This window comes from Mesoplodon mirus (genome assembly GCF_964341445.2).
Source record: "Mesoplodon mirus genome assembly, chromosome: 13".
Lineage (NCBI taxonomy): Eukaryota > Metazoa > Chordata > Mammalia > Artiodactyla > Ziphiidae > Mesoplodon > Mesoplodon mirus.
Window position 1 is genome coordinate 77,621,412 of NC_138989.1, and position 19,131 is coordinate 77,640,542.

A 19,131-nucleotide genomic window follows, 5' to 3' on the forward strand; every position below is an offset into this window, starting at 1 on the left:
AGAGAACAATATAATTAAGACAATGCTTAAACTACATGACAATAATGATTCTGCTTATGTTTATATTATTTTTTTAAGGCTCAGATAATCGATTCTAGGAAGTTTTTTCTTTCTCCTATTTTGCTTGTGTGTACAGACACATGTTTTAAAATAACATTTTATTTTTGAAAAGTTTTTGTACAGAAATCTTGCAAAGCCCACCAATAAAATAAAATCAGTTTGTCAAGTAAAGATTTCATATATGTATATGTATATGTATGTCTATTTTAATTAGTTTTGGTGTCCTTTTCACTTTAAACAGTGTCTGGTTTGGAAGATTAATTATATGGTCACACTTTCTATAAAAGACAGTATGAAAAAAATTGTCTGCTCTGAAAATGTCAACAAAGACAGAAAAGATAAGGGAAATCCATGTAATGTGATGGAATAGTCAAAATACTGTCAAGAAAAAGCTTTCTAATGCCCATTTCTTCATCTCCGCGTTGGCCTTGGGTGAGGTGTTTTTCATTTTTGCTGAGTGAGGCTGTTTTTGATTGTTATCTCAAAACTGGATCTATGGAAAGGGTTTGTTTCCATGTCTGGATTGATGCCAAGGCTGAGGTAAAGGAACAGCCCTATGAAGTAGAGTTGAGGATAGGAATTCACTGGAGGAAGATTCTGGAACCGGAGGTGTCTGAGAATTCATATAGCCTTGGGAAGGCATTGGACATTTCTCAGGGCAGGGAACCCGGATTTGATCCAAAACTTGTGCAGGTCTTAAGGAGCTGAGAGACCCCAGGACTCCTTTGTCCTGGTTAGTCCGGGTCCGAGTGCTTTCTGTCATCTGCAAACCCTTTGGAGGCAGTTCAGTGTAAAGAGGGTACTGGCTTGGGATCTGACAAGCCACGTACTAGTCCTAGCTCTCTCACTGGAGAGCTGCCGTAAATTTTGGAGAAATCAAACTTAGCCCTTGTGGCCTATGTTTCCTCTGTACAATATTGTTTCTAAAGTTCCTTCCAACTCCAACAGACAAGAAAATCGGCCTTCTCTCGCCTGTTCTTATCTTCCACTAGATGGCGCTGTTTGCCGCACTCTAACGGTGCCGCTCAGGATCTCAAACTTAGCAGTTGTAGCTTTTAAGACACGTCCACTCAGGCAGTGCCTGGGATCTCCTGCCCCTGCTTTTCTGGGGACATTCTTGAAGTGCTTGCTTCCCCTTGCCTCGAAGACACAGCACTCTGAAACTTTCCCTCTGCCTGCCCCTTAAATGTTAAAAATCCTTAGAGATTTATTCTGGGACCCCATTTCCCACCCCCCCCCCCATTTTGTTTTTGATACAATTCCCTGGCTTCAGTTGCTAGGTCTCCCTGCTGGGTTCCAGCCGCATATCCAACTGCCCCGTGGACACCTACAGGTGACACAGACACAGCAAGTTAAGGGCCCACGCTGAATTCACCTTCTCTTTTCCTGTTCTCTTTCTTCGTATATGGCCACACCATCCACCCAGCGGTCCAAACTGGACTCATATCATTTTCCACAAGAGTCTCCCGCCTTCACCTCACACAACCAATCGCTACATTCTGATATGTCTCAAATTCACCTACTTCTCTGCTGCTACTATCCTGATCCAAACTCCATGTCTCTCCTCTGAATAATAGAAACAGACTCTTAAATCGCCTCCTGTTTTTCTTTTCCTCCATTCGTTCATATTGCAGTCATATATATATATATATATATATGGTGGTTTTTTCCTGCCTCTATCTCCCAGCTTACGCAAGGCACGCAAAGTCCAGCAGCAGCTGAAAGTTAAAACCATGGGATCAACCTTTAATTTCTAGCCAGATAAGTGAGAAAGTGGGGGGCTTGCATGTTGAGGAGTGAGGGGGTCACCCCCATTGGTCTTGTTCTCCCCAGTTACCACATCTCCCCTGCAACCTCAGTGACGGCAGAGGCCTTCACTGAGAAATGGCCTGTGTCTCTGGACAAAGGAACAGGTTAAGAGGCTCCTATTGTCGGAAGAGTGTGGGGAAAGGCCCGTTATTTTCCTTTCTTTTCTCTTGCTATTTCACCTGAAAGGTCAACCTGGCGATAGGGAACTGCATGACAGCATGGAGGCTGAAACACGTTGAGGAACGTGTAGGAGGGTCCCCTGAAGCCTGAGAATGTGGGTAGAAGCCCAAAGAGGAGAGAGCTAGAGGAGGAGACTATGTAGGTCTGTGTATGAGCCAACAAAAGTCCTGGGATCCCCCTGAGCCTCATGCACAGACAGACCCAACGAGGCAGAGGAGAGGGTTGCAGAAGTGAACTACAGTATAAACTGCCACTCAATTCCCACATTAACCCCCGAGTGGTACGTGCATCATGTGCACACAAACAGCACAGCAGTGTCCTGAACATTGCACCAAGACTGGAACAACTCAGAAGACAAGGCACAATACCTGTTGGACCACAGGTTCATGAATTGCTTAATAAAAACAACAGAAAAAGAAAACGTAACAATCTCCAGAGGATTTTAATAGGAACCAGAGTCTTGAAACATAATAAGCAAACGTTCCAGGATACCACCCAAAATCACACCACAGAGCATACAAAGAACTGGGAAAATGTGACCGATTCTCAAGAGAAAAAGGCAATCAACGGACCCAGCCCTGAAATAACCCACATGGAGGAATTAGCAGACAAAGCATCCATTACAACCATGCTCAATGAGGTAAAGGTAAATCCTCTTGAAATTAATGGAAAGACGTTCTTCACAGAGAAGTAAAAACTATGAAAAAGAAGCAAATGGAAAGTTTAGAACTTAACATGCAATATCCAAAAACAAACATTCACTGGATGGGCTGAATAACAGAACAGAGAAAACAGAGGAAAGATTCAGAAAACTTATAGATCAATAGAAATGGCACAATCTGAAAAACAAAGAGGAAAAATGACTGAACAAAAATTAAGTCTCAGAGACATGTGAAACAATAGTGCCCTCTCTTCCCTCTTCTTGATTTTCTCTTATTTCCTCCAGGGCCTCCTGCTCAGCCCCAGTTGCTTTCACCTTTGGCAGCCTTTACATGAATTATGAGTCCCCACATTTTACTCGACTTTATGGAAAAAGGAATCTACAGAACTACCTTAGATTAATTAAGTAATTGTTGCTTACTACCATCTGCAAAAGAGAAGAGAAAAGATACTGATATACAGAGCCATTTTTTTATGCTGGAAATCTCATTTTAATTCTTTCTTTTTCTGCATTGGCCCAGCAAGTTTCTCCTTTACAACATGAGCTGTGAACTTAAGCAACGGAAGAAGTTTCCAGGGATAACTAGCCATAAATTTATGGTACGTTTCCCTCTATATATGAACACATTGACATTCTGGATGTGAAATATGTAAATCAGACACTTCTGGATTTGTGTCAAGTGCAACTCTCCTCCTGGAAGCATTGTTTTCCTACCCCTCCCTAACTATCCCACACAATCCAGCCCTCCCAGAGTGCTTGGTGAAGCTTTTCCATACTGTTAACTCTATCGTATTGATATTTTCTGTTCAAATGAGTCTCCACCACTAACTGGAGTAATCTTTGCACTCTCAGCATGTAGATCAATGTCTGGGAATACAAGTGCTCAAGAACCTGGTCAGTTCCTGGTCCCTGCACATCTTATATCCAATGTTCTAGTTACCAATTTATTGGAGGAGCAAGGAGACAATACCCAATGGAAACTTAGTAGCATCGACATATATACACTAACGAATGTAAAATAGTTGGCTGGTGGGAAGCAGCCGCATAGCACAGGGAGATCAGCTCGGTGCTTTGTGACCACCTAGAGGGGTGGGATAGGGAGGATGGGAGGGAGACACAAGAGGGAGGGGATATGGGGACATGTGTATGCATATGGCTGATTCGCTTTGTGGTGCAAGAGAAACTAACACGGTATTGTGAAGCAATTATACTCCAATAAAGATCTATTTAAAAAAAAAGAATATAATTGCCCTAAAGAAAATGGAAGTGTTTAACTTCCATGTAACCTGTTAGGTATGAACCACAGGGCAATCAGCCCTGGGCCTGTTGACGATGACCAAAGATGAGTGGATCGGGGAATGGATATACCCAGACCTGTGCAGTCAATGCTTTTGGAGGATAACAGATCAGTGGGCAACATAACGTGTAAAATTGAATTGATCAAATAGTGAAGGGAAAGAAAGTAAATGAACAACACCAGGCCCGGAGTCAGGAAGTTAGAGTTTCTATCCCAGCTCTGCCCTGACCAAACTGTGACCTCAGAGAAGGCAGTTAATGTCTTTGGAATTTTGGGTTTTTTATTGCTTAAATGAAGAGCATTGTATAAATGATCTCTAATATCACTTCTAACATTATATTTGGTGAGTACTTCTAATGAAATGATCCACTATCTAATTACATGGAAAATAATTAATCCAGGGAATTAAGGTCAACCACTTTAGCAATGAAAACAAATTTTGTTCATGTCCATTTCTAAATCCTTCTCTTATGTGGCAACTTTAGGGCCAGACAAACTGAATAAAAATCTGGGCTTTGGGAAGAGCTATAGGGCCTTGGGTAGTTTTGTTCATCTCTCTAACCTTCAGTTTCTTCATTTTAAAAAATGGGTTTTATAAGAGTTTCTATTTTATTGAGTTGTTTGAGGATAAACAGACTCCGTGCTTATTAAAGGATCTGGAACATGGTATGCCTCCAGCTGACATTTGCTGCTCTCTTCTTCGTCTTTGACATCAGCACGACCACCATCACCACCACCACCATCATCATCAACAGCAGCATCCTCTAACTTTGCTTAGAAACCAAATCATAGCAACCATATTAGAATCTGAGCTGTCACTGATCAGTTCTAAAACATTAGTGAATTTCAGGTAGAGAGGCATTCCTCTCTCTGCTTGATTTGTATCTCCAGGTCAGTATTTGCAAGTGAGCGATCCAGGACAACAATGTGTGTATTAAACCCATGGAGGGTGTTCAAAAGTTCTGGATCATGAAGCTTACATGGATAAATCCCTTGGGTTTTGAAAATATTCACGTGATCCATTATTTGTGACGCAACTCCAGCAGTTTTTATCTCATTGCCACACCCAAAGCCTGTCCCTGCAGGAGGTGTTGGTAGAATAGCCAGTTCTAAAATTGACATATGCCCAAGCTGCCTTTCTATGCCCCTATCTGGGAGTCAGCAGAAGGCCCCAGAACCTCTGAGCACTTATTTAACCGCTGCTTCTTCATCTATATGATAGGAATACTGGCGTATAATTAAATGCAGTTAAATGTATACGAATAAATTGAGGATCAGCCAAAAGTTGGTAAGAAGGGGGTTGTTCTTAAAAACATATTTAATTAAGAACTGTTTTTCACTCCAATACTTCTAGAGTCGACAATAACCATGTGTGTTTTGTATAATTCTCTTCTTCTCCCTCCTTCCCTGTCTACTTTATGAGGCAGAATTTATATAAAACAGAAGTGGCACGTTGGGAGTGTACACATCAGTGACTTTTCACAAATGTAAACACCCACATAGCCACCAATCAGATTATAGAGCGTTCATCTCAACTAGAAATTTCCCTTGGACTCTTTTGCAATCAATTTCCTCCCTGATTCCAGCCCTGGGAAAGCACTAATCAGCTCTCTGTCAGGTTGGACTCCATACATGTAGAATTATACAATGGGGACTCTTTCTGTTCAGCTTCTCTCCCACAGCACAGTGTTGAGAAGTTTCATCTGTGGCTCTGCAAGAATCAGTATTTTCTTCCTTTTTATGGCTGAGTCCTATTTCATTGTTTATCCATCTACTTGCTGATGCCAATTTGAGTTTTTTCCAGTTTGGGGCCATTATTAATAAAGCTGCTTTGAGCATTCGTACACAAGTACTTTTGTAAACACTTGCTTTCAGCTCTCTTGGGTGGGTATCAAGGAGTAGCCCTGCTGTATCATATGTTGAGTAAACGTTTAATGTTTATAAGAAATTACCAAACTGATTTCAGAAGTGGTTACACCTTCTTGTATTCCCACCAGCAGTGTATGAGCATTTTCATTGCTTCACATTCTCTCCAAAATTTGACACGGCCAGTTCTTTACTTTAATAGATGTGAAATGGTACCCTGTGGGGAGGAACTTTGATAGCAGGTAAACATCCATTCAGTATAAAACTTTTAATTTAGTCATCTATTTATTTTGTATCAATATGGCCTCATTGTATTCTGTTTAATTCAACGCATTATAATCTATTACTTTAAAAATAAAGATACAGGTGCTGAATTTCCCTTCAATTTCTCTTACGTGTGGTCCCTAGGCAAGGCGGTAGGTTCTCTGCCTTCTAGTTGGCCTAGAATATAGGCAAAGCTTTTCAGATCTCATAGATAGATGTCTACCATGCCCTCTACCTGATATGATTCAAATGCCTATGAGCCTTTTTCTTACTTGTTTGCATTTATAAAGTTCCTTTGGAAAACCCAACTAAAATTACAAGTAGTTGAAAGGCATTCTAACCAACAATTCTTCAACCCCCCCCCCCCAAAAATCCAAACAGCTGTATACCAGTTTCAAGTTCACTGAATCATTAGAAAGTAATTCAGACACGTGGTGGCACTCTGATCTTATTTATTACCTACAATTTTCCATTTTAAAGTACAGGAAAAATCCCAGGTCCTGGGCCAAATGTTGATCCTCTCATATTTCTCAGAAACTCATTCCCATCATTTCTTTGCTTCAACCTCATTAAGTACCCCAATGCTTCTCTGTTCATCAAGGCAATGCCCCCCTGCCTTGCCTTCCCTTCCCACCCATTCACTGCATCGCTTACTCACGTGACCCACTCTCTGGCCAGTCTGTCAATTCCCTTGACCACGTCTCACACTTAATGGTGAAACATCTACTTCCACTGCTGTGTTCCTGGGCTGCTGAGTTTGGCTGAGGAAAATTTTAACTTTGTTCACATCCTCCAGAACTCATGGTTTATGAAATCAGCTGGGATTAAGTACTGACTGGGAAGGGTTTGGAATGAGTACAGTCCCCTAAGAAAAGCTATGTTTAAAAAATAAAAAGTGTCCATACCTGACCTCTATATATTGATGTACTTCAAGGTCAGTTCTAGGCCCTCCTTTCTTATCACTTTACACCCTCTCCCTAGGGTCTCATTCCTGCCTTTAGCTACCCGTTTTAAAAAAAACAAAACAAAATTTTAGGGTTACTGAATAAATATAGTAACCTTTTGTTTTCTTTTTTTGTGGCTGCGTGGCATGCAGGGTCTTATTTCCCTGACCAGGGATCAAACCCATTTCCCCTGCAGTGGAAGCACAGAGTCCTAACCACTGGACCACCAAGGAAGTCCCCCTGGGACTGGGAAATTTTCTGTTGAGCATGTAGGGGAGAACAAATTATTTTACAATTTTTTTTTAAGCAACAAAAGTCTCAGGAAGAGCTTTTACATCCTCCCCCGTAACTGCCAAAAGCATTTAGATAGGGGGCCAATCCCAGGAAGAGAGCTATAGTCAGAGACAAGTACAATGAATATGAGTCCGGTACGGTAGACAGGGGTGGGAGGTGAGGGGGGCAAGGCCTTTTTGATCAAAGCCTTCTCTGTGTCCCATTGTCTGTGCATAGCGTGGCAAACTTTTGTTTACCAAACATTTGTTTTTCCCCATCTTCCTGTAAATCTTTCCCTCCCCTTTGAAGTCCCAGCCCCCTACATGCTTTTCCTTCTCTCAGATGCCATATAAGCCTCAAATGACTAATTTGTCCTCGAGTCTCATTTTTCCTACGGGGTATGTATGTAATTATATTGGATTTTCTCCTGCTAAGCTGTCTCTGTCAATTTAATTCTTAGAACAGCCAGAAGAACATAGAGGGTAGAGGAAACTTTTTTCCTTCCCCAACAAGCATAACAAATTTCAAGCTCCAGATTGTATCCTGCAGATGAGCTCAAGACTCATGGATTCAAGTGCTTACTAGACAACTCCATCTGGATGTCTCAAAAGGAATTTTACAAAGTGCAAACTGAAGCCGAGGATCATCTCTTCTCTCCAAAATGAAATCTTCTTCCATCCAACCAGTTGGTTAGGCCAGAAACTTCATCATAGGTCTTGGGTTCTATCTCTCGTTTCTGCCATATATAATGTGTTACCAAAATTCTATGAATTTTAGTTCCTAAACAATTATCACACGTAACTATCTGTGAGGGAGGAAGAAACTTTTTTCCACCATACACGGGAGAGACCCAGGAAGACTGAGAAACTTGCCAAAATGGCCCCAAACCTCACCTTAAATACCATCTTCAGAGAAGACAAAAGAGGATGTTGGGTGTAGTGGTTTGGGACTTCAAAAATGCAACTGACATGGAGTTGGCAAAGCAAATGTTTGGTAACATGTTTGCTGGGCCAGGCGGAGACTATGGGGCACAGAGGGGACTGATCTCCAGGCCCTGCCGAGCTTCCCAACCACTTCTCGCCCATATTCTCTGCAGGTATCTCTGGTGATAGCTCTCTTGTGGGAACAGGCCCTTAATTTAAACTCTTTAGGCAGCTAAGTGGGAGATAAAAAGAAAGACTTCCTGGGTCTTCCTGGGTCCTCTGTTTCTTAAAAATTATTAGCCTAAATTAATCCTCACGCCAAAAAGACACATTTTGGAGTGGCAAATTTTACTCCCCAAGTATTTATCTCAGTTCCACTCTTGACATTCTAATGGTTTACTAGTAATTTCACTATATCCATGCTGTTCTTTCCTCTCATCCATTTACAACATAATAACCAGATATATATTTTAAAGTGGCAGATATGATCTCTATCCCCGCTTTGGAAAACAAACAAAACCTGAAATGAAGCAGGACCCTATGGTCCTTCCCCCCATGTCCTCAGCCTGCTTTTTGTCTGTGGAAATAACTTTAGCCAAAGAATAACTTTAATCAGAGAAGTGAGAAAATGCAGAAACAAAGGAAAACAAAGGAGACCAAATGATAGTAATTTAGTCATTAAGCAAAGTCAAGGACTTTTATTTCCTTCTCAAGGGCTGTAGATAATATTCTGAGCTGTATCCTGTGAGCTGTATTGTAGATACTGAAACCCACACCGGGTGGAAGAAGTTAACTACATGGTGACCGGACTGTAGCCATGACATAAGCTGCCACAATTCTGAGAACTGGCCTCAAGGAAATGGGAAAAACCCAGCCCTGGAACTGAAGACTAACTGTACTTAAAACAATCAAGATGACACAGGTCAGACCACCACATGACCAATTTCACGATGACTGTCAGAGCTGACTGTCATCAGAGCTGTTTCTGCATGTAGCCTCTTCCCTCTGTGTATAAAAGCTCTTGCCCCCTGATTGTCAGGGCGGGAGTTGGCCTTTGGACAGGGGTCTGCCTTCCCCTGCTGGTTGCCAGCATCCAAAATAAAGCAAACTTTCCTTTCCACCAGCCTGGCCTCTTTATTGGATTTTGAGCAGTGAGCAGCTGGACCCCACTTTCGTTACAAACCTACAATGTCTTTTCATTTATTTAGAGATAAAATACAAAGTTCCTAACGTGGACTCAAAGCCTTTCATGTTCTGGTACCAGTCCACCTCTTCAGCCTTATCATGCTCTACACTTTTTTTGAATTTTTCTTTTTATAAATTATTATATTTACGAATTCTCTCTCCTATGTGTGGCAGGCCACTTGCACTTTGTTGAAAAGAAAGAAAGCAAAAAAAGGAAAAGCAACAGGTAGTATGAATAAGTACTATATTATTGATAATGTATTTTATAAGAGGAAAAATTTTTGGCATGTAAGCGTTCCACAGATCACTTAAATTCAAATAAATGTGGGTGTCTAGGTGAGTAGGTTTGAATAGTAGATACGATGTTTGAAACAGCAGCTATGTTATTTCAAATTCAGGTGAAGATAGAGTGTTGAAATATCCTTTTATCATATCTTGAACATTTTGTCCACATGGGAGTTACCATGGGGAGATACAGTAGGTTTACATGGGTTTGTAGAAAAAGAGAAACAGACAGACATGGTATTTCAACCAACACATTCTTAGTGATGACTATGAGTTTGGAAAGGAAAATGAATCAAAGACAACCTGTTACTTCCAGCAATCAAGGTTCAGGAACAGCTCTGTGAGTGTCCCCCAAGTGTAGCTGCTGGCTAATCACATCTCAGGGGAAGAGACTCTGCCATAGAAGAGGAGGCTGTTGGTCTTGTTGTGCTTGATGAAGAACAGGAAAGGGTGGTCACAACGGAAACTGTCTGTAGTTGGTCTTGATGTTAAACGAACTTCTACTCCAGTCGAAGCTGCAGCCTCCGTGCCCTCCTCATTCACCTCCACGAAGGACTTGTGGAGGACTTTTGACAACACCGGACCTTGTCCCCCGGTCATGCCTGAGAAGTCGGCTTTCCCCGGACTGAAGGCGTCCACCATCCCCAGGGCTATCAGCGTGGGCTTGAGGGAATAGCTCTCCTCCACTTTGAACCGAGGTAGGTATAAATCCACTTGTAACTCCTTCATATTCTGTGGGCTCGTCCACTCTATTAACTTCTCAGCAGTGAGTTGATCTTCAAGCTGTAACAATGGAAAAAGGAACAACTGGTAAGATTGTCAGTGGACACGGAGCCCCCCTTAACATTGGATTGAAACGTGGAAATCCTTTAACAGTAAACATAAATACAGGAGATTCAGTTGATATGGTTTTATCTGAGGAGGTAAAAATAACAGAGTCCTGAATATATATTATATAATCAAATAAATGTTCTTATATTTTCATGACTTTGCTATTTATATATATATATGTACACATTAATAATATATGCATATGTATAAATATCTATACAAATGTATATATATATGCACACATATATGCAACAGAATGGTTAAATAAAATTATTTGTAGAAGATGAGCGATCCACTTCTTAGGCTCGTTCTCTATTCCGTGCTTCACTTTCAAATACCTCTTGTCAATGTTCTTTTGTCCATAAATTTTTACATAGTGCATTTACAGCGTATAGCCTACTTTTATTCCTTGTTCTTGCTTCATTTATTTGTAAACTTTTCCTGTATAGATATATGTTTCTCTAATCAAGTTTACACTGTTACATGATACTACCATTAAATTGATATTCAGTATATATATCTTTACTTAATATCTTTTAAGCATTCTCTGCATGTCAGTCCCTAACCTAAGGTAATACAAACATGTACCATTTTTCCTCATTTAAAATTTTTCATTATTTTGAGCCACTTCTGTCCAAAAGCTTTTCCCTTGTTTAGACTTGTTGTTATAGGATAAAATCCTAGGACTGAGATTCCCAATGTCATTGATAATGGGGAATTTAGGGCTGAAGCAGAAATATTCTGATGACTCTTCTTAAGTTTACTTATTGCTATATTGCTTTCCCTAAGGATCTCCAGTTTCCAGTGTTACAAGATATGTATTTTGAGTGTGGCAAGTTTACTCCTGCTTCTGCATCGACTATTATAGTACTTGCTTATGGCCTTTTATGGAATGTCCTTTTATGCCAGATATTGTTATTGATATTTTTACATATTAACTTTATTATAACAATGCTAACAGGAAAATTCTATAATCCTCCCGTCTTTTTTGAAATCTTAGCAATGAGGCTCTGAATGAGCCTTTTGTCCATTTTGAGCACTTAGGGACCAAATACTTCAAAATTTAAAAGTGGGCATCACGATAAATCTATTTGTCCACCGTCTACAAAAGCACTGCGAATTAGTGGGCAATATGTAACTGCTTTGTTTTTTTAATTTCCTTATTTTACTTGGGAGTGAACTTGCAAATATTTCTATGTGTCACCTATGTATGAGTGTTAACTTCCTTGTCTTCAGATGAGTGGACTGGAATATATCAGAGGTTCGTATGGTTGCAAAATAGTTATGTGTGTATCTAGGTATATATTTTTTGTGAACTGACATTCCATAGTTTCATCAGAATGTTAATGTGACCTGTGATGTACAGATGCGCTATTTGTATCATACTGTGATGCCTAAGGTATTGATTTTATTTTTTTGTTGTGTGCTTGAGCTCTGCCAGCCACTAGCACCAGTCTATGAGCAGCCCATACGAGCAGTGTCTCACTAGAAATTTAAGCAATAGTAGGCAGCATTGGAGGTACCAGCTTTTACCTTCTGCAGACCATCTACTTCATTGGGCAGCAGCACCATCATGCTTAGCTCTTGGCCTTTGTATGGTATTTCCAGGATCTTGACTTGCATGTCCTCCAGTGACGTGAAATTGAAATGATTGGTTTGTTTCATCATCTGCACAGATTTGCTTGTATCCTGCAATAAATTCATGTGGCAAAAAATGCTAAGTGAGCATAACTCAAAAAGAAAGATAATATTATTGTTAACACCAAATACATCCTCCTTCTATGAGATAATCTCGGAAATCTGTGGATGAGAGACAAGAGTTTCTTCAAGGAATCCCAACTAAATAAAGTTAAAAAAAAAAAGACAAGAAAATAAACCTTGACAAATTCTATCTTCTACCTGCAGCAGCTATATATTAATCACTAGGTATTTAAATTTCACAGTGAATGTGTAGCTATGTTATGTTATATACATAATTTATAGACAATACCTTGTTCAGCCAAAATTTTTCCTCCCCAGTATTTTCTTTCTTAAATTTCTGGCACCACTGCCCTTTGAAATAGACTGCGTTCACCAGAACCAGAATGGTCATGCTACCAAGAGTGCCTTCGGGAAAGAGATCCTTGATTTTTTCTGCAAAGAAAGAAAATCAAAGGTTTGTCATGAAAGGCACAAGTGGTTTGTCTGGAAGATGCTTTGAAAGTTACAACTGATGATTAAATATTCACACAAATCACCACATTAGGGACTCTGTGCCCGATTGTTCACAAGGTGAAGCTTTCCTCATGGCACCAGCCTGATGGAGTCGCCCTCATGCAGACATCCCTTTTCTGACTGGCAACGTGTTTGGTCTCTGTGGTGACATCAGTCATCTCACACTGAATTCTGATGAACTGATTTCAGCTGATCTTTCCACGGGTCAGTTTTCTCCCTCCCTCCCTACCACCCTCCCTGTCCCCTCAATAATCCCCACCCTCCCATTTCCTCCACCCTTCCTTCTGTTCTTTTCTTCTTCACTTTCTTCTTTGCTTTCTATTTTTTCAAACTTGAACTCACTACTCAGAGGAAATGGGCCTGAATGTTCTTTAGGACAAATGACATGAGCGCTAAAATCGAAAACATGTACTCAGACACCATTTCCCGGGGTGTATTTGTCTTCATTTGCCACGCTGAGTTGCTGTAGGTTTGGCCTGTATTTAGGATGGGAGGTAGGATATGATTCATAGAATGGAGACATCATCCAGCCGCCTTCCGTGGTTGGGGAGGACGACTGTGACCATCCCTGCAGGATGCGGGGATGCGGAAGTGGTCAGGCAGCTTCTGCTGCAGGTGGCAAGACGGGTGGGTTGCAGGAGAGCGGCTCGTTTCCCAGTTGACAAAGGATAAGGGAACCCTTTTAATATTATCTCTTAGGGATCATAATCCAGACGTTAAGCTTCTAATTTAAAGATAAAATGCGAATCAACCTGAAGTTTGAGCAGAGAGTTGGGATCCGTAGAGATACTGTCATCCACAGACTCAGCTGAGTTTCCAGGTAGCTGGTCCTGGGATCCCTCCTGGGCTCCCCTTGTTTCTCTCCACACTGACGTGGACCATTCCACCCTCTGCAGTGCCCTCCTCCATCCTCTGCAATCTCATCTCACCCTGGCTCCTGGCACCCCATGCAGGGTCCAGCACAGCGTTCACAAACAGCGGGGACTCTACAGTGATTTTTAAGGAGTGACTCTCTCTCATAACCTACCATTAGTCTGGCTTTCCACCCAGGAATTAATCATCTTCCGACTTTCTTCTGCAGCACTGACAAAATCAGCAGATTCCACACTGGCTAGGTAAAATTTCTCAATATTATCCATGTATGCCTATGACATGGGCAGGAAGAAAGGAGGGATTAAGAGTAATTTATCAGTAACTATGTAGGTATTCCCAGATTTAACTGTGTTCAGTGATGACCAAACAGAGTACCTGAAACAATCCTTACGCCCACTTCCCCGGTGGGTTGTCAGGCTCTGGGACACTCCAGTGGGGGGGCATTGCGGTCCAGGAGCTGAATGCCCCCGGGGCAAATGCTCCCCATGTGGGTCAGCCAGGCTCCTCTGCCTCCCCCTCCCCCATTAGGAGATGGGATGAGAGGACCCAGGATGCAGACCAAAGGTGTGACAGGCCATGAAACTTACCTGAAGAAACAGAAGAGGCTTTGCTCCATAGAGCCTGTTGGCTATGTTCAGCTCATAGGCATCAGTGGGTTTCTTGAACTCAGTCAGAAGGTTTTGAAATTGATGATGAGTATCTCCTGGCTTTTCAACCTTCAAACACCAGAAAGTGAGCTAATTGGATTCTCATTGTATGTAAATACTACACCCCCACAGGTCTGTGAGCTCTGTACCTAGAGTCTGGTATCCCCACGGATGACATTTGTTGCTATCCCCCCATATATGATGTATTTTACCAGAAATACTCTTCATAATCCTTACATTCAATCTTCCAGGTAATTCTTCCTTCCTGCTCTAACACACTCCAGTCTTTTCTCTTTTGAACTAGAGATGCAGCACCATTCCACTATTGGATTGTGTTTTAATTGTCTCAAATGTTTAGGGACCAGCTAAAACTTAAACTCCTTGAGAGCTAGAACCATAGTACATCTCTAACAGTCATCAACTGTATGAGAACATGAAATTTGTATATTGCCCTATGTTATGACATGAAGCCCTGTTTTACTCCTTGGAGGGATTACTCTCTAAGACCCCTTGATTGTGCTCTTTGGCTGTTCATTATGCCAGTCACTCTGAAGTAGGAGCAGTGTGTCTCTGGTACACTGCTCACAGCTGTACATCAGCATCTCTAAGTCTTTAGTTCAGTTGACATGAAAACAAGAGAGTTCAGAGAACTAAGAAACTTCTCCGAGGAGACAGAGCCAATTTTTCAACTCACGCGTATCTCAACCAGAACCTTCCACTTGCTAACTAAGAGTTTAGGACTATTTAGGCTACCAACCATAATTCTCATTCGAGCATTTTCCAAAATATAGTTGATCATATGTTTATTGCTCTTAATCTAATTTAGGGATTAATTAAAATTATATAATTTTAGCAACATATTGTGATGACTATAATTATTATTATTCTATATAATAATAATAATAAAAAAATAATAATAATAATAATACATAAAGTTTATGGGGGTTTCTGTCATCCAGGCACTGTTGTCCTGTTTTACATGTAGTTGCATGTCTTGTAGCAGACTTTTTGTTGCTCCTAGTTAATTTGTATGAAGTCAAATTGTGGCTCAGAGTAGTTGTATTTTGCCACGTTCTCCATTCCTGAACAGAAGAGCACAATTTGAAGCTCCTGAGTTCCCTGGTGGCCTAGTAGTTAGGATTCCAGACTTTCATTGCCGTGGCCCGTGTTCAAGCCCTGGCCGGGGAAGGGAGATCCTGCCAGCTGCGTGGCATGGCAAAAAAAAACATTCTTCAGTTTGAAGCTCCTTTGGGTTTCAGAACCCCTGCTCTTAAGAACATGCTACTCTTCTTTCAAGAAAACAAATACATAAAATAAATAAGTACATAAGATGATATGAGAAACAACTCTGTCCAATCTATTTTGCTTAAGATGGCCCCTAAAAATTGGCTTTTCCCTGTTTATCTGAAATTCCCAGTTTAAACTCCGACCCTCTTGGATATGTGATGTCCTTCTAGATCCAATGCTCTGTGACTCACGGGATCTCTTGTAGCTCCTCCTCCTATTGTGTCCTCTGCGTTTTCATTTGAGTGCAGGACCTGGAGGAGACGGGGAGTGGGACAAGGAGACTTTAGAGATCTATGTACCCCAGAGTAAATAGAAAAGAAAGAAAAGAAGGAAGGAAGGGAGAAAGAAAGAAGGAAGGAAGGAAAGAAAGAATCCAAACAAACAAAACAAAATGCCAAATCAAAAAAAAAAAAAACCCAAAAAGAAAGAAAGAAAAAGAACAAAGAAATGTTCCGTGCAAGCATTTGCTCCTTGAAAAACACAACCTGCGTGTGAAAAACACAAAGCTGGTTGATCACCAGCCAGTTCAAAGAATCCTGATTCATTTTTCATTCATTGCTGAGGAAACATGTAAAGATGTCTCCCATGGATTTTAGTCAACGCACCACTTCTACCTGAACTCTACCATTTAAAGCCTCACCTGTGGTCATTGGGCAGTTATAGGGTTCATCCCAGTTCCCAAAGGAAGTCTAGACACAGGGAAGAGATGGGGCGGAGTGCTGGGGGAGAGCATATGCTCCCACAGCTCTGTGCCCACCCAGTCCTGGGGAGGCTTGCAGCTTCCTGTGCTACCCCTGGGGACAGCCAGATCGGTGATCATCTGCACAGAAGCCAACAGAGAAACCAGGATAAACTGGTAAATGTAAAGGAAGCTGCGACTCACCTTCAGGATTTCTGATGCGGTGTGTCCTTGGGCCCCCAAGGAAGTCATGGCTAAGGCTGACATGATACTCAAAGGGGAAAAGAAGATATTTTCCTTCTCTGATTGTCTGATCTGTTGGAACAGGTCGACTGCAAAGTGGATGATTGCTTCACCGAGTGAACTCATGGTGGCTCGGTGTAGTCTGGAACTCCTGGAGAAGCATCAAATTTATTTTATAATGAGTTTACTGAAGGGGAGGTTAGTCTGTAATAAAATTTTCATTAAAAATGCCTTATATGTGGGTTGTGGGATTCTGAAAACTATAGCTTCCTTCCTTTTGCTTTTAAAGCTTTTTTCAATGTACATGTATATACTTCATAATTAGAAGACTATCGAAATAGTATTTAAAGAAAACTTTTGTGGGGACTTCCCTGGCAATGTGGTTAAGACTCTGCACTTCCCATGCAGGATGGCGCAGGTTCGATCCCTGGTCAAGGAACTAAGATCCCACATGCCGTGTGGTGTGGCAAAAAAAAAAAAAAAAAGGAAAAGAAAACGTTTGTGAAAACTAATAGAATATCGTTATCTTTTCTTCCTTACTGGCTGTACTAAGGCTGGGTAGAAAATGCATTATAACAGATCCAAGACAAAGATTGATATGTAACATCCCACCATTCTCATGAGGCACCTCTATGCCTTTTTCTTGAGGCATCTGTGGGTACTGGACATCCTACCCCCACAATCACACTTCCTCCTAAGGGAACATTTGGTTTTTGGAAATAAATAAATTACCTAAAGATTAAAGGAGATGAAAAATTGTTTTACTTTTGCCCTGGCTAAAGAATAAAATACAATCAGACAGAACAAATTAGATAAATGATGTAACAAACATCATTGATATTATTTTCAGGAAGGATTCATGTAGTCAAGCAGAGCTTCTGGAAGCACTTACCTGTGAGCCTGGAGGAAGCAGAGGTGGGCAGACAACCTGTGAGCTGATGTGCCATGAATCGTCAGGACTGGACTATATAGCTCTCTCTTGCCGCCTCCCATCCTTCACAGCAGCTGGTATTTCAAGTAAAGCAGCTTCTGATTTCTTCACCAGGCTACTCATCAGCTTCATGAGCATGAAGTCTCTACGAGGAAAGGCAAGATTATTGTTTTATTCTCGTACGTCCTTTTCACCTGGAGAAGAAATTGTGACCTGCAATCACTGGCTCATATGAAATGCATGTAGGTGCCTTTCTAGCACCAAGGAGAATAAAGTTAAATTCTAACTTCTTCACATGCCCCGAGCTACTGTGCCCAACCAGAAATAACCCTTCAAATATCTTTCTTGTCTTACATGTTGAATTGTCTTTAAGACAACTTCCAACACCAACAATTAAAAAGCTTACATTTTCTATTTTATGTTCTGAAAGGGCTTCTCCAACCTGACCATTTCTTTAAGAATTATTCTGTATAACCAGGAAAATAGTGCCAATTCTCAGCTTAAGAGATACTGGCGAAGTGTCTCAGCAGTAGGTGGAGAACAGGCATCATTTGCCTTCCCTTAAAGGCTGGACCTTGGCTGTGGTCCTCCCTGTGACCCCCACGCCCCTTGCAGCCAATCCCAGATGGCCAATGACTTCTAAGGTCCGTGGGAAGCTCATTTCCCTGCAGTGTGATCAGCTCTCAGTGAGAAGGACAATGGATCCAAACAGGGGCCATTTTGGTGGCAGTATTCCATTTTTGTGTACAAAGATGTATCAGAAAAATAAACTGTTTGAACTCTAGAATTATGACATTTCTTGGTTAGCCTGCTATTCGTTACGCCATCTTCAAATTCATGGTCTTGAAAACAGTGTCAAATGCCTGTGAGAAAAAAGCAGGAAAAAGTGTTCTTTTGAATGCCATGGTTAAGTCTCTTATCATCGGCGCTGTACTCTCTTCAGGGGCACGGCATTCTCATAGCAGAATAATATTAAAAATTGTTGACTTTCACTGAGGGGGTTATGTATTCACTCATTTCCCCCTTTAACACCTTATTCAGGCAGATCCCTTTGTTTTCCCCATTTCACCGATGACAGAAATGGGGCACAGAGTGGCTGAACAGAAGCCCAGGTTTCTAAGTTAGTGAACTGCACAGGTGAGGTATCCAGGCAGGTAGCTGGTTCAGGAAGCTGTGTGTGTATCCACTCCCCACAGGGTAGTCTGTTGACAGACTCTGGTCTTGTAGTGACATAACTCCTTGTGTTGAAATGAAAAGAACCTGTTTCTTCTGAACTTTCAAAAGAGATAATGTCCTCCCACAAAATGTGAGGTGGTGGGAATGGGTACCCCAAATGCTCCTATGTGGGCCCCTCAGTCACTAGGAGGGAAGGCTGGGGTTCAGGCACTCTTTCAGGGCTCCATCCAGAGACCACCAGGAGCACTGAGTGGGGAATGGGATTGGGGTGTTTTCCTCTGTGGGTGTGACTCAGAGAGTGTGTCAAATTGTGCTCACTCTCCATTCCCTCACACTGCTCTATCCAGCTGGAATTTAGTAGAAATGAATCACTTTGAGAGGGGAAAAGAAGATGGAGAAAAGAAAGTGTTTTTCTCCAGAGGACACTGTTCCCTGTGGCATGGCTGTCAGGGGGGAGATGCATTTCCAGGGTATCTAGCCCAATATCTCCCCTACCACAGGTG

At 41.5% G+C, this 19,131-nt stretch overlaps 1 protein-coding gene across 5 annotated transcripts in view; it reads right to left on the bottom strand.

Moving 5' to 3' along the window:
* Positions 1 to 7,676: 7,676 nt before the first annotated feature.
* Positions 7,677 to 19,131, bottom strand: part of SERPINB3 (serpin family B member 3) — an 80,491-nt gene continuing 69,036 nt past the window's right edge. For all 5 annotated transcript variants that reach the window (XM_082640231.1, XM_082640227.1, XM_082640229.1 and 2 more), the window contains 8 exons: positions 17,414 to 17,597; positions 16,483 to 16,672; positions 15,791 to 15,850; positions 14,253 to 14,381; positions 13,820 to 13,937; positions 12,569 to 12,711; positions 12,112 to 12,267; positions 7,677 to 10,530 (listed from right to left, as the gene is read on the bottom strand). In XM_082640231.1, coding sequence (XP_082496357.1) covers positions 10,120 to 10,530; positions 12,112 to 12,267; positions 12,569 to 12,711; positions 13,820 to 13,937; positions 14,253 to 14,381; positions 15,791 to 15,850; positions 16,483 to 16,672; positions 17,414 to 17,514 — 1,308 coding nt within the window. In that variant the 5' untranslated portion in view covers positions 17,515 to 17,597 and the 3' untranslated portion in view covers positions 7,677 to 10,119. The remainder of the gene's footprint in view (positions 10,531 to 12,111; positions 12,268 to 12,568; positions 12,712 to 13,819; positions 13,938 to 14,252; positions 14,382 to 15,790; positions 15,851 to 16,482; positions 16,673 to 17,413; positions 17,598 to 19,131) is intronic.